General features: G+C 42.8%; 1 protein-coding gene across 3 annotated transcripts; it reads left to right on the forward strand.

The window, feature by feature from the left end:
* The first annotated feature begins 5624 nt into the window (after positions 1-5624).
* LOC100381518 (uncharacterized) lies at positions 5625-11237 on the forward strand. 3 transcript variants are annotated; one of them, XM_008660547.4, is made up of 4 exons: positions 5634-6024; positions 6520-6636; positions 7322-8191; positions 9162-11237. In XM_008660547.4, exons 3-4 carry the CDS (start codon positions 7322-7324, stop codon positions 10839-10841), a joined length of 2550 nt encoding a protein of 849 aa, XP_008658769.1. In that variant the 5' UTR covers positions 5634-6024; positions 6520-6636; the 3' UTR covers positions 10842-11237. The 3 variants fall into 3 exon arrangements, with proteins under 3 accessions (XP_008658766.1, XP_008658769.1, XP_008658768.1); XM_008660546.4 differs by having other exon boundaries at positions 5716-6024; positions 6520-6578; XM_008660544.2 differs by lacking the exon at positions 6520-6636 and having other exon boundaries at positions 5625-6024.
* The last annotated feature ends 5197 nt before the right edge of the window (positions 11238-16434 follow it).

The raw sequence follows: 16434 nt of genomic DNA on the forward strand, positions 1-16434 counted from the left end.
TCGAGCATCTTGCATACATGGTCCAGGTGGCCAACAACCTTCCCTATCTTGCCCCCCTCAACTTCTAGGATACTAGAACACATAGAATTAATGGTATGCAGCAGTGATGATTGTCTCCTCATCTCTTGAATTGCGTATCGCAGAGAATTCTTGATGCTAATATGATACTTGAAATCAACATTGTCCTGTACAAAATTCAACAAAGTCATGTAAACAAGCAAAAAAACAAGAACCACCTACAAGGGAACAGAAAAAAACGGTGCCTGCCACACGATTGGAAAGAACTCAACAGTTACAGAAACCCTAAACCCTAAGATTGATCTCAAGAAAATAATCAGAATCGAGAAATATTACCAAAGCTTCATCACTAGCATTAGCATAAACAAAGTTTGAGTTCTTCACTGAATCGATAGTTCCTTTAAACTTTTCGCGAGCAATGCCTGCATATTGCACAGCAGCGATTACCTCCTTCTCCGCAATGATGGCCGCCGAAGGAGCTTCTACTGCAGCTACAGCGGCTGCTCGCACGGCGTCGTATGCGTCAGCTACAGCTAAAACCGGAGGAAACGACTCCATTGCAGGCGATGGCTAGGGTTTCACAGAGAGAAAAGGATGGAGGAGAAGGAGAGGAGTCTCACAGAGAGAAGAGGAGAAAATATGGAGGAGAATACTTCACGGCAAGGTCACGGCGTCACCTCTAGGTGGTTAATGCCCCTGCTCTGCGCTTAAACCAGATTATGTGTCCATTCTAGCGGCTACGCGTCCTGTGTATTTCTATATCATCGAATCCCTCGCCAACGCCTCTGTTTCGACGAAGCCGAACGTGTCGTGTTTTATAATGGCAATAAATGCCACCTACTCTCCCGTGAATCTCGCAGAAGACCATGCCAAGAACTATTTCAACTACTCTAACTCGACACTTCCGTGCCCCTGTACAGGCTAGGGATCAGGCACATGCCCATGCTTTCGAGCCTAGCCTCGGCTCTCTACCCCGTCAAGATAAATGGCTACAGGGATCGAGTGTCCTTCTCCTGACCAAAAGACGACACAAGAATGAGAGCCATCCCGCCAGCCATGCCGCTACATGGCTTGGACACATCTTCTCTGATCACAACAACAGCATAACCACCCCTATACTCCTGGACCTCCTCCTTGTCACTATAAAAGGAGGAGCATGGGGCCTTCTATTGGGGGCGACAGGACTTCACGGCTCACAACTGACCTCACTCCCGATATTGGCACTCACCTCAATCATGCTTACAGACTTGGGATTCACTCCCTCTCGACTCGCTTGTATCCCCTACTACGAGCACTTAGGTGTAAGATAATACAAGCCTTCCTCCCCCACTGGAAGTAGGGTCTTCTCTTTCCCGAACCAAGATAAATCTTGTGTCTTCTTGCATCAACCATCCGGGACAGGAGCACGCATCACAAATTTACTAGTTGGTTAGGACCCCCAATTTCCAAAACACCGACAAATAGGGAATCAATCTCTGGTATATCTAGGAATAGTTAATGTAATGTGTCCTATACGAGTTTAGTGTGTCTTAGAACAAATATTCATGTCTAAGAGCTTTTCACATGTGTGATAGATGGGTTGTAAGACTGGCATGTGGGACGAATGGGTTGATGGGATGTTGACTTCTATATTCAAAACATTCTTTTAGGATATTGTGTTTAATAGATCATGTACTTCAAGGAAACAAGTTTATCATGTCACTAGTATGAATAGTTCCTACCATTCAAGAGTAATATCTCTTCCAAGGGTAGGACTTATCTGCATGGTATGATATATGTGCATATACTTTGATTATAAAAAATATTGTAATGACATCCTATAAATTTTAGGAGTAAATGCAAAGTGTAGAAAATTTTAAAGAACTAATATGATAACTAATTTATAAAAGTAATCAAATAAATCATTAGTAAGCAAAGTCACATGTAGCATAAAAGTGTGACCTGTTGCATGGTAACTTTTTGTTTCCAATTTAGTTAGATGCATAAACAAGACTTCTCAACTTCTACCATCCATAATGTCACATGAGTCACCCAACACTATGATTCTGATTTCTATTTAAACATGTAGGCACATCACATACTAGACAACACAAATCTTGCCATCCACATTGGCACGAGTTTTTTCAACCCTTACATCCAGTTTTTGTCAACGTGCAATCACATAATAATGACCATATAGTGCATGTTTAGTATGCTTCCTTGAGGCTAGATTACTCAGCGGATACAATTATTTTCATGTGTTAAATCATTATAGAGTAAGTCAAGGTGTAGGAGAGGGCCTTTAGCCAGATATGAGATTCTAGCCAACATATTCTACCATGGAATTTAAAACAATAAGAAAAATATTCCCTTTCTTCAATATTTTCAAACCAGGTAAGTCACGGGTCGTGGATGAGAGATAGGTTATGCATAGCCAATAAGTATAACATGTTGTATTGTAACTTTTCATTTCCATTTCAGTTAGCAAAATGTATACAGGACTTCTCAAATTCTACCATCCACCATATCACGCGGGTCACTAACTCTATGGTCACCATTTTTCTTTCAACATGTAGGCACATTGCATACTAGAAACCCCAAATTCTAACGTCCACACCGACACAAGGTTCTTCAGTGTTGCGTTCAAATTTTCTTGTCGACGTGTAGAAACATACTAATGACCAAATACGATGTGATTGGTACACTTCCCTAAGGCTTGACAGTATATGGATACAACTTTTTCTTATGTTATGTCATTGTAGATACTCTTTAGATAGGTCAGGAAGGTGCAAGAGATGGTCTTTACCTAGATCTAAGCCTTTAGTCTAACATATTTCACCTAAGAATTTAATACAATAGAAAAAATATTTTCATATTTTCAACCAAGTATGTCACGTGATTGGTGTCACACGAAGACAAAAAGTATGACCTAATGCATAGTAATTTCCATTTCTATTTCATTTAGCAAGCACAAACAAGACTTATCAAGTTTTACCATCCACAACATCACGTGGATCACTAAACTTCGTGGTCCCCATCTCTGTTTCAACATGTACACGCATGGCATACTAGACGACATCCCAAATCGTGTTGTCGATGCCAACACACTGTTTTTCAGTGCTGCATTCGAATTTACTTGCCAACGTGAAGGCACATACTAACAACCATAAAAACGTGTTTGATTCACTCCCTTGGGGCTAGATAGAGTTCGGTGGATACAACTTTTGCATGCGTTACGTCATTGCAGAGGCCCTTTAGAAGGTCACAAAGGTGCAATAATAGATGAGATCTGAGCTTTTAGCCAAACATATTTCACTCGTGACTTTAATTTTAAATAATTAGAAATGTTATATTTCTTTAAAATTTTCAAACAAATTCTGATGTTTTCATATCAAGCAAGTCATTGGTCTTGAGTGAGAGGGGTCACACACATAGCCTAAAAATATGACATGTTGTGTGGTATCTTTTCATTTTTGTTTTAGATAGCAATCATGCACAAGGCTTCTCAAATTTTGGCATCCACAATGTCATGGGTATCACCCAACTCTATGGTCCCCATTTCCGTTTCAGCAAGCGCCTGCGTCATACACTAGACAATTCAAATCCTGCCATCCACACTAACACGAGATTTTTTCGAGTGTTGCGTCTAGATTTTCTTATCAGTGTGCAAGCACATAGTAATGGCCATATAACAAGGCGTGTTTGATACGCTTCCCTACGGTTATACAGCTCGATGGCATGTGTTATGTCACTGTAGACGCTCTTTAGATAGACTAGAAAGATGTTGGAGAAGGCCTTTAGCTACATTTTATCCTTTAGCCAGATATATTTATTCAGAACTTCAAAAAAAATATTATTTTCTTAGGTCATTCTATACTTGTCGTTCTCAGCTAAATTGTATCTCACTTATTGCTATAATGAAGAGAGGAAATGAAGAGACTAGAACTATTGTTGGGGGCCTTCGCCTTCCGAAGGTCCTCAAAGACATGATTTGACAATATTTTCCAAGTAAAATATGTGAACAGGTATCTTCGGAATCAGGTTACGGGTATACAAGTGTCTGGTCAAGACGAAGCTTGAGCGGGACGGAAGGCGATCATGACGAAGGATAAGATGATCACGAAGCTATGTGCAGAAAAGCTTCGGTATGACGGCAGAAAAGAGGAACCGACTTAAAGATGAAAAGTCAAATTAGACCTCGAAGAATTATTATAGAGTTATTGATAAATGTAAAGGGCATTAATGTAATTCTACACGGGCTGCGTCTCGCGCCTATAAATAGATGGCATTCGCTTTTTGCATCACGCTTGTACCTTTACTTTTCATCAATCTGAAGGTACATTTATAATTTGTTATTATAAATTTGATAATAAAAATAAGTTGATGATAATATCTGTATTATTATTCATATTTCATATATGTTTTCTTCTTCATCATCTATCGAACTTACGAAGGTCTTTTCCTTCGTGACCTTCGTCCGGAATTCATTATATCCGAAGGGACGTAATGTCTTTAAGGACGAAGGACTTTTACATTTAACAGTTTTTATGTTGCCTTGTTCTTAACTCTTAGCATTTTAGAGCAAGTCTCCAACAACTATATTAACTCCTCTTTTATAAGGATTCTCGAATCATGGGCGGATTTAGGGGTGTTTGTCGGGGTCAGCCGAGCCCCGATAAAAATTATAAATCCTTTAGAAAAACATTGTTAAAGTTTAAGAAAATTTGTATCATATAGCAAACCTGATCTTGCTGATCCTGACAATATTTTTGGCTAGATTCGCCAGTGACTTGAATCCTTCTCTTTATAGCTAGAAAAAGGAGAATTCCTACCTAAAACTAGTCTAGAGAGAACAAGGAAACCCTTGCCAAACTGTTCATGGATTTATAGTTGGAACAATAACATTTCTCAAGTTCTTATAGATTATATGGAAATCAAATAAATTTGTTTCTTGAGAGAAACTGGACCAGCCCGTTACATATGTTAGATAAGTTTGTTTAAGAAACCAAATCCCAAAGAGGTGAAGCAAGGGCAACCGTGCTCTAAACCTCTAACCACGCTAAACAACCAATTACAATCTTTACCAAAGCGGCGAAGGCAAACGATTTCTTGCTTATCTAAGGCTTTGTTTGTTTCCTTTTAAAATTATATAATCCAACTTATGGATTATATAAGCACTTAAGCCATGTTCGTTTCCCTCCTAGATTATATAAGTTAGATTATGTTGATAGGGTAAGAGAGTAAAATATTATTTTAGATTATAAATAAGCTAAAATAAGCTATTAAATGTTGGCTTATTCTAGCTTAATATGTAATGTCAAGTGATATTTTATCCTTCTAACATAATTTAACCTATATAATCTAAAAGGGAAACAAATACATTTTTATTAACTTGTTTATGGATTATTATAATCTATATATCTAGATTACATAATTCATCTAATAATTTATATTGTTTGTTTACCTCTTAAATTATTTAAGTTAGATTATATAATCTATAGGATAAATAAACTAGGCCTAACAAACCAAACACACCTAGGTTTGCCTGGTGTTGTGACCCTCGTTTCCGTTACAATCCAGGCGGCCCAAACCCGGTCCGGGCTATTTTCCGCCGGTCTACCGCGACACCACCACACACACACCACGGCACCACCAATTTCCGTCTCTCCCCGTCACCGTCCTCTCTTCTCTTCCTTCCTTCTCTTTGCCTTTAAAGCCCGAGCACCCCCTCTCCAGCCCCGTCCCCGCCTCCTCTCTCCCTCTCTACACTCCAACGGTCCAACCCACCACCGTCCTCGGCCGGTCCTCGGCCTCGCCGTACTCTCCACTCTCCATACCCTGCGGCGCGCTGCTCGTACTCTTCCCTGCCGCAAACCATCAGTCAATCTCGCCGCTCCTAGCGTCCGGTTCAGAGATTCTCTCTCGCTACCGGCCGGGGCCGTCTGTTTCTCGTCCGAGAGGTCGGAGGGCTCCTCGTGGCCGGAGCCTGGGGCAGGACCTGCCAGAGCGGCGTGCATGAAGACTAAGGTTTGCCCGTCTGTCCTGTTCCCTCTAATCTCGCATTCGTTCATGCTCCCGCTCCGCTCGAGAGGCTGTGCTGCTCTCGCTTGGTAGCGCGTCGCACGGTCCCTCGTTTTGCGATGGGTTCGTTGCCTTGGGGCGCGCTCCTGTGCTCCGCCATGGGGATTTCGTCCGTGATCACGCGCTCCCGGCGTGTTTCTCTACGCTCGTATCCGTGCTTCGTGCCACGTGGCCGCGCGTTCTTGGGTGCTGGTCCGGGCGTCGGTTTGGTCGGCCGTGTTTCTTGGCCGCGAGCCTGTGCTCGATTTCTCCTTTCGTTTGCTGGTGGTCGGTTCAGTTGCTTGGTTTCCACGGTGTCTGCAGGATTTGCAGTCGTGGGCCGTAGGATTGTGGTGGTGCCTGGCCTGAGATAGATTCGCAGGATGCGGTTTGTTGTTTGATCGGTGCCTGTAGAATTTACTTGGTTTGCTTGATCTCGTGGCTCTGGTTGTTGTCGTGTAGGCTTACGGTGACGGTGAGGAGCTGGACAAAGTGTTGGCCAATAGGTTCTGTTCATGATGGTGCAGTGCTTCTGTGCTTGATGGCTTGGTGCTGTTAAATAATTTTGCATTGATTGTGGTCCGTGCAGTGATTGAATCCTCCAATTCGTTTTTCTGTTTCTTTTGTGACACACATTACACTTGAGGCCTATGTTTATCGATGGCCCCTCGTTGATGAATCTTATACATAGTAGGCACTGACTTCATTTGCTGCCTGCAAGAGCTAGCGTGCCTGTGTTTCCATGTTATGCAAATTTTCTGTTGGAACCGATAGTACATCATTTTGATGACCCTGGAGTTGCTGTAGTATTGTTTCCTCTACTACAATTTCTTGCATGGCAGGAAACCTTATTGCATTCTGCTGTTTATTCCACAGTAAGATTGCAACTAATAGACAGGAAAGTCAACTCCTTTCCTGAAAACATTTCCACCCTTAATCTTACGTTCGAGATATTATGCTAGGTTTTAATTATTACAGATACAGCTAATCATATCAACATCTATATATGTACTTCATATGCTCACTTTTACTGCAAGGGTAGTAAATTACCACTGTTGGTTTCCTTCTTGTTGCAGATAATTTATTCAAATGCATACTAACTCACAAGAATTCTTAAAAAATAAAAGGAAGAAATTTTGCACATGCATGCTCCTAGTTTACATAACAAACTTCATTATTTGTAATGATGATGCATATGTTCTTGTATTGCGTACTATTGCAATGGCTCTTTACAACTGCACCTTTTTTGTTCTAATTGTGATAGATGGAGCCAGAATCACTCGATTTTGAAGACAATGGTGAACACCAATCTTCATCAGAAGCTTCTCTTGCTTCAGATGTGATATATGGTGACTCGCCTGTATGTCCACGCATCGGAAGTGAGCACCAGGCAGAAATCCCCAATCTGGCTACAGAAGATGAACGTCGTGAGCTCATGGCTAGTTCACATAATGATTCCATATTGCATGGGTATGGTTATCCTGTTGTGGTTGGGTTAACTTTACCAATTATATGGGCATCACCAAGAGAAGCCAGTAAGACAGAACAGGTATTACAAATGCAAAATTATTCAGAATCTGGAACAAAAGGCAGCACTGGAGATGTGCAAAGTCAGGTGACCTCAACTTGTGCAACCAGCAATGACACTGGCAGATGTGATCCGACATTCCAGGATCTACATGCAGTAGTTCCTGTAGTTCAAATTAAATCTGACATTAATCAAGCATATAATGAAAAAATGGCCCCTTGCCCCTCTCAAGAAGGCCAGAATGTCACCAATAATTCAATAATGCAGCAGAGAGAAACCAAACAATTAAATCCGCTGCCTTATTCACCCATTGCTCTTTGGAGTGATCTTGAGGCAGAGATCTTTCTCCTTGGGCTCTACATTTTCGGCAAGAATCTCAACCTGCTGAGCAGGTTTTTGGGTACAAAGACTGTTGGTGATGTGCTTGCATACTACTATGGGAAGTTCTATAGAAGAGATGCGTACAAAAGATGGTCTGACTGTAGAAAGGCGAAAACTAGGAAATGCATTCTTGGGGAACGCATTTTTCAAGGATGGCGACAGCAAGAGCTAATATCACGTCTGAAATCTAAAATCCCTAAAGAAGCTCATGATTCGTTGATTGAGGTATGTAGTATGTTGCATTGGCACTGGTAGAAAAAAAATGATTCTTTTGCCATTTCATTGTTGTTCACTGATTAATTTGACTTGGTTGAATATGAAATTATTCTCATGACATTTCAAATTTATTTGCTTTGTAGTTTCTCGTTACATATGTCATCCTAAATTCCTATTGTTCTATAAAGCAAACACATATTTCTTATAGTAACTTTTTACATTTGATTTGCACCATTTATATTTCTTCAATTTCCAGTCACTTGTTTTAGGGGGTTTGAATGCACTAGAGGTAATAGCTAGTAGCTAAAATTAGTTGAGACATCCAAACACCCTAGCTAATAGTTCAGCTATTAGCTATTTTTGGTTAATTAGTTAATATTTAGGTAACTATTTGTTAGCTAGCTAATTCTACTATTTTTAGCCAACTAACTATTAGTTCTAGTGCATTCAAACACTCTCTTAGCTTGTCCTTGCCTGGTGTGGTGAGGCGAGCAGAGCTGATAATCCGAACAAACCCTTAGTCCCATAGAGCTATCAGCATATGAAGGGTTATCCAAGCATATTGATTGGTCTGGTCCTCAATGGCAAAGTTTTTTTTCTCTCAAATACACCAATAACAAACTTTAATGTCTTCAGATCTTTAATATACTTTCGAGGACTTCTGTGTTTATGATTATAAACATCAGGCTGGAAAGATGAAGCTTTTGTAGGCATGTATTTGGCCATTGTAATTCTGTGTTTTGATATCATTTTTGTGAAGAAGTGTTCATTGCTTGCCATTTCTTGAACTGTTGTATGCATGATAACTGTACAACGGAGTTGTGACTATCCAAGCATAATTAATGTGTCTAGTTTAGTTGCACAAAAGAATCACTAACTTGCACACATCAGGCATTGTCAACATTATTGAAGGATGCTGATATTTTTTTTATGCACTCCCTGATTCCCATATGATTTGCTTTGCTTTCACATATTGCAGGTTTTCAAATCTTTCAGTGATAGCCAAACATCTTTGAAGGAATTTGTCTTCAGTCTGAAATCCACTGTTGGAGCAGAAACTTTTGTGGAGGCGGTTGGGGTTGGTAAAGGGAAGCACGATTTGACTGGATTCATTATGGACCAATCTAAACCCAATCAAGCTCTCTCTGTTCACAGTGACTTGCCTACAGGCAAAGACTATTCTTCACTTGCTTCAGAAGATATAATCAAGTTCTTAAATGGTGATTTCAGAAGAAGTAAGACTAGATCAAATTATATTTTCTGGGAAGCTGTATGGCCCCGTTTGCTTGCAAATGGTTGGCACTCAGAGCAGCCAAAGGATGTTAGCACAACTAAGAATTGCCTTGTATTTCTTGTGCCGGGTATAAAGAAGTTCTCGAGATGTAAACTCACTAAAGGTACTCATTATTTTGATTCTGTCAGTGATGTCCTCAAAAGAGTGGCAGCGGATCCTGTTCTTCTTGAGTTGGAGATTGATGTGATAAACAATGGTTTAACTGCTGAGGAAAATGGCAGTATCACAGATGTGAAACTGAACCAGTATAGTCCATTAGATGGATATCAGGAGCTTCCTAAGTTCACAATAATTGATACTAGCTTAGTCGAGGGGGAAGTGCCATTCAATGTCAGGGAACTGAGGAACTTACCTGCAGATTCAAATATTAGTTTTCTCCTTTCACAACATCCATCTAATATGGTGAGTTACAGCTCCTCTGAAGAGGAAGGTGCCAATGATAGATTATCAGATGAGCAGGAAGACTATGGACGAGTTAAAGCTGTTGTCGATGAAATTGAAATGGTTTCAGCTGCTTCACTACAAAACATGGTGACTGCTAATGGCAATGATGACAAACTAGATTTGACAGGCATCAAAACAAAACCTGAAAAGCGCAAATATTTGTCCCCAGTGTCAAAAGGCAGAATGCTAAATAGCTGTAGTAATGAACAGGCCAGCCGGCGCAGTTTTTCTTTCTCAAAAGGTGGTGATTTGGAGAAAGAGAAAAGCAAGCCACCATTGACTTCATCCAAACCAGCTGCTCTTGAAGTTGGCGACACTTTTCAGAGCTATTCTACAAAGGATAATCTATCTGAGCAGAAAAACAATGCATTGAACTCTCTTACCAATTATGGGCAAAATGAGAGAATGGTTATGGAGAACTTAATTAACAAGTCATCAGAGCGTAAGGTTGATGCAGTGGCTGAAGTTCACTCAAAGATCAATGCCGATCAGCCAAAATTTATTAAAGAAAGAGCTGAGGTTGTTGGTCCAATTGACTTGAATAATCTGGGAACGCTACACGGTGATAAGGCAAGCCGAAGCATTCACATCACATCATTTGAAAATCTTGGTAGCGTGAAGGTTGTTGAAGCTTCCTCCAGTTCAGACAAGAACATGGCCTGTGATCCTTCAGGGACAGCAGGAATGCCTGTTAGCGAGGTACCTGATCCTGCTTTGCAGGTGAATGCTCGGAGGCACGGAACCAGAAACAGGCCTCCCACCGTAAAAGCTTTAGAAGCTGTTGCGTTTGGACTTCTTGGAAGCGGGAAGCGTAAGGGTGACATGAAGAACAGGGCGACAAGCCGGCCTTCTCAGCGAGCTCGCAAGGCTGCAAAAGACTCAGTTCCCGTGGCTTCTTGTGGTGATGCGAAGGTGAGATGAGCAGATTTCTGTGCGTTGATTGGCACATGCTGACAATCAACGGTACCATGACAATGTGCGGATGATGAATATCAAGCAACTGCATGAGGCCTGGAGCTAAGCTGTCCAAAGCTGGTGGTTACCTTACCATTGTCTAATGCGGTGCCTACCATTCAGGAAATCTTCCAGGTGACGATGGTTTTACAGGGTGCATGGTCACCATTCGAGCCAGGAACCCATCCTTAGTTTTTTTTTTTAGTCAATAGAAGCCCTGTGCCTGTCAAGCCTTGGCTAATTCAGTTTTGCGTTTATACCGGGATTAATGTTTTGGTACATCGCTCTATCGACTTTTGATGGGTGCATTCGTCTCTGAGCTTCTTTTGCAGGGAATAGAGCATTCGTCAGCTTCATAAACCACTACTAACATTTCATTTTGTGTGAACCTGCATAGCTTGCTTCTTGATCCGATGCATTCTTTTTCCTGACGAAAGAAAAGAGCCTCTCTAACAAGTATCCCGTGCATAAGAGATTAGAGAGTTTGTAGTTGCACATATACGCAAATCCAAACCGAAATTGGATTGCTTATTTCCATGATTCCTCCATTTTTTTTGTGCTTGCATATAATGGCTGAGCATGGGCGGCTGATGATTTACTGACTGAGCTACCTGATGAGACCTAGTTTGGGTACTATAGTATTGAGTTTAATCCACATGTACTGAGGTGGATTGGAATATAACTTAAACTAATTTACACTCATATCCACCTCAACACACGTGGATTGTGGTCAATACTAGAGTACACAAGCAAAGCCTCGGGAAACCTCTTCTATCAATTTGAATTGTGCTAGTTATTAAGAGAAGGGTTATTTGATATGATCAAAGACGCCTGGCAAACTGTGGCGGTTCATACAAAGTTTGATGGAGGTTCTTCAATGCCCAAGCCAAGGACTCGACTAATTAAGCATTAGGGGTGCTGTTAAGGATATATACCAGGGGTATTGTACCAATTATTAACTAAGAAGATCATGATAGGTGGGATCGAGAGCTCGGTCAAGGTGCCTAAGGGCTCGACCCATGGATTAGATAGAGACTCTAGTCCTCGGGATGGTGAAGAACCTATCAGATTAGATAGCTCGATTGATATCTTGAAAATAAGAGAAAATCATGGATAATGGTAGGATTCCTGATGGTTAGTGCTAGATCCAGTTAGGCTAGGTGGGTATCCATATTTAATAACTGACCCTAATATGCAATTCTATAACTAACTCAAACATGTAACTGATCCCTCTCCTTGGGCTATAAAAGAAGGGTCGGGATGCCCTAGGATGGCATATTACCATATCATAAGCAATAGTCAGGATCAATGGACCGATAGAAACAAACGTCGTCTGTGTTCTGTCCACGACCATGACCTTGTGTGTCTACCTTGAAAGGATACAATGTCAGTAGCTGCACCAGGATGTGCATCGGTAGCTAGCCTAGAAGAAGCGCTGGTGGCTAGCCCACGATTCGCTCCTAGGCTCCTAGGGGCCAAGGCACTGGTGGCCTTAGTGTTAGTGGCTACGCCTTGCTCATCCACAGCCTAGACACGACACCAAGACCCTATCCATCTACTCGATGCGGTCTTCTCCATGTTCCATTCCACACGACCATGGACCGAGCCATTGTCGGTGGCACGTCAGCTTGACCATTAAATCTTGAATCCAACCATTAAGTTTTGACAGGTGTGCTAACTAGACCTCGGTCCGATGCGCCAGCAGTCTTGGTCCCAAAAACATCTTCTATGTTTGACTGGTTCAGCGCGCCACCGTTGCACACCAGACTCGTCCGATACGCCAAACCCTCACAGCTCCAGAAGCATGATCTTTACGTAATCGGTCCAGTGCACCACCGGACTAGTCTGGTGCATCACAAAGCACAGGCTTAAATCCTTTTTAGGCTATTCTTTTTTGTTTTGGTTTGGTTGCCTTCTTAAGTACTTCTATGACTTAGACAAATATATTTAGAGTCCATTCAACTATTCTAAGTCATAAGTCTTCATGTTTTTTATCAGTCCAGCTTAATTACTCATTCTAGCTCAAACTTAGCTCCAAAGCACCATTTTCAAAGTCTAAACTTTCCAATCTCTCTAAGGTGCTCAAATATGTTCCTAGGGCTATTTAGAATTTATCCAAGTGGTTGAACTATTTATAGTTCATCTTTTCTAAAATATGCCATTTCTAGCTGAGTTTTGAGCTATTAGTTACATTGAATTCTTCAATTTCATTCTTATGAACCTACAACCACTCATTAGTCCATAATGTTGTGATGATCATCAAACACCAAAATCAATATATAAATGGCTCAAAGCTCATTTCCCTTTCAGCTCTCTCACGAGGGCTCACTCGTCCTTTTGGTGCTTGGGTCATCATCTCTAAGATCGACAACTACAGTCTGCAGGTGCGCTAGATCTAGCTTCACGAATGTAGTTTGAATCGTTGATGAAAATGCTTCTTTTAGGATTCAAGGAGCAAGAATAAATGGAATTGTCCTTTTATGTCTTTCTCTTGCTCTCAATAGTAGGGGGTCTATGAATAGGCTAAAAGGGGTTGGTTTTCTGGTGACCAGCGGCAGAGGCAGCACAAGCTGGTAGCAAGGCTCATTTTTCTCTTCTTCTTACTCCTCTCTTCTTCACTACCCTCCACCTCTTTCTCCAATGGACTGGGGGATTCATTTCTCTATCTTCTTCTTCCTCCTCCTCCTTTCTCCTCTACCCTCCACCACTTTATCCAATGGAGTGTCATGGATGTAGGGGTTGGAGACCCACCGACCCCTTTAGATCCGCCCTTGGCTCTAGATTCCCTCTCTCTTTCTTAGGCACGTAGCACTCTCTTCAGTCATGTACTTCTCTTAGGCTATCACCAACAGGCTTCTTATCCCATTGCCACCTCATATTTTAAACTTCACTCCGAAAACAATTCATCTATAGTGTAAAATAGTGTTTTGCACGCATATATACATGATCTGCTAAACACGGTCTTGTATATGTCTTTGCATATGCGTCCATGAAAGGACTATTAAAATCTACTGACTACCTATGATACCAAGTTTGACCATTCACTCTTCTACACCTCTGCTCTCAAACTATAACGAGAACTAGTCCTCCTAGCTAGCAACATTGATGACATATGGTAGGGCTTGTCGGTGAGCAGCGGGTTGTCCTCGAGCCCCTTCCTTAGCCCCATCCTCATGATCAAGCTCGTCAAAACAACTTAGCCACCTGGTGAAGCACTCCAATGAATCTGGTGATGGCTCTGGTAGAAGGTGACATATTCGATCCATTAGGCAACGGGTCTATACAACATGTTAGAGCCTCAAGAGGTTAGTGCTAAACTTTAACCCATATAATCCAAAAAAAAGTAACTACATTATATATAGATATAGTATAAGGGTGTGTTTGGTTTGACTTTTTGACGTGGCTTTTGTCTCTCAAAAAATAAAAGCCAAACCAAAGGACTCAATCGAGCTAGTAGCTTTTTTTTCAAAAGACGTCTTTCACGCAATGCAAAATTGAAAGTGCAATTAAACCTATTTTTAGTGACTTTTGAATGAAAAAACTTTGCAAATATACATATAAAAGAACTTTTAATAGTTTTTAGTGAAATCCACCAAATGGCTCTTTTTTCAACGCATAACCTATAATACCTTTTTTTATTGTCACAGTTCAATCAACAAACAGACTGTAAACATGTTTATATGTTGGTATTTACAGCTGCAACTACAGTGGATAGTACTACCGCTGAAAAAATACGCAGCCAACCAAGCTGTATTTATCTAGCTAGGTAGCAATAGCGTGTTTATCGGATCTCATACATCATAATGTCATGCAATTGGCGGGGCTATTTAGATCATTTCATTTGGAGGAACTAAAATCTACTAGATGAACTAAGTTATTTGGCTTAAATTTAATATTTCATAACTTTTTAAAAGTTTAGATATAAAACTACCTTGAATTCGTAGGACACAAAACAAAATTAATTTCATAGATCGTCATACAATTTATAGTACTCTCTTTATTGCACACTCTTCGACTTGCTCAATACAGTAGAAATACATCACATATCCCTTTATTGCCAACAATGGTATAGAAGTATATTCTATATATAACCTAATAGCCTAATTAATCTATTAATCTAGCCTAACTTTTTATTATCAGAATTGTCGGGGGCCATAATTAGAGGTACCCCCAAGACTCCTAATCTCAGCTGGTAACCCCCATCAGCACAAAGCTGCAAAGGCCTGATGGGCGCGATTCAGGTCAAGGCTCAGTCCACTCAAGGGACACGATCTCGCCTCACCCGAGCCCAGCCTCGGGCAAAGGCAGCCGACCCAGGAGGATTCACGACTCGCCCGAGGGTCCCCTCAAGCAACGGACGCACCTTCAACTCGCCCGAGGCCCAGCTCGGGCAGGCTTCGCGGAGAAGCAACCTTGGCCAGATCGCCACGCCAACCGACCGTATCGCAGGAGCATTTAATGCAAGGATCGCCTAACACCTTATCCTGACGCGCGCTCCTCAGTCGACAGAGCCGAACTGACCGCAGTCACTTCGCCGCTCCACTGACCGACCTGACAGGAAAACAGCGCCGCCTGCCCCGCTCCGACTGCTATGCCACTCGACAGAGTGAGGCTGACAGCAGCTAAGTCCAGCCTCGGGCGCCATAGGAAGCTCCGCCTCGCCCGACCCCATAGCTCGGGCTCAACCTCGACACCGGACGATGGACTCCGCCTCGCCCGACCCCAGGGCTCGGACTCGGCCTCGACCTCGGAAGACGGACTCCGCCTCGCCCGACCCTAGGGCTCGGACTCTACCTCGACCTCGGACGACGGTCTCCGCCTCGCCCGACCCCAGGGCTCGGGCTCAACCTCGACCTCGGAGGAGCCTCCGCCTCGCCCGACCTCGGGCTCGGACCGACCACGTCACAGGGGGCGCCATCATTACCCTACCCCTAGCTAGCTCAGGCTACGGGGAACAAGACCGGCGTCCCATCTGGCTCGCCCCGGTAAACAAGTAATGATGGCACCCCGCGTGCTCCATGACGACGGCGGCTCTCAGCCCCTTACGGAAGCAAGGAGACGTCAGCAAGGATCCGACAGCCCCGACAACTGTACTTCCACAGGGCTCAATCGCTCCTCCAGCGGCCACGATATCACATGAACAGGGCGCCAAAACATCTCCGACTGCCACGACGGCATGTACTTAGGGCTCTAGCTCCTCTCTGCTAGACACGTTAGCACACTGATACACCCCCCATTGTACACCTGGGCCCTCTCCTTACGCCTATAAAAGGAAGGTCCAGGGCTCTCGTACGAGGAGGTTGGCCGCGCGGGAGAACGGGCTGGCGGACAGTCTCTCTCTCTCTCTCTCCCTCGCGGACGCTTGTAACCCCCTACTGCAAGCACACCCGACCTGGGCGCAGGACAACACGGAGGCCGCAGGTTTCCCCTTTGCTGTTTCTCCCCCCTTCGTGCTCCGTCTCGCGTCGACCCATCTGGGCTGGGGCACGCGGCGACAATTTACTCGTCAGTCCAGGGACCCCCCGGGGTCGAAACGCCGACAGTTGGCGCGCCAGGTAGG

This window comes from Zea mays, chromosome 9 (assembly GCF_902167145.1).
Source record: "Zea mays cultivar B73 chromosome 9, Zm-B73-REFERENCE-NAM-5.0, whole genome shotgun sequence".
In the NCBI taxonomy this organism is placed as follows: Eukaryota; Viridiplantae; Streptophyta; class Magnoliopsida; order Poales; family Poaceae; genus Zea; species Zea mays.

Excerpts from the sequence above, each read along its gene's own strand:
- LOC100381518 (XM_008660544.2), top strand. Across the intron at positions 8,192-9,161 it reads CTCATGATTCGTTGATTGAG|GTTTTCAAATCTTTCAGTGA; the intron begins GTATGTAGTATG and ends CACATATTGCAG.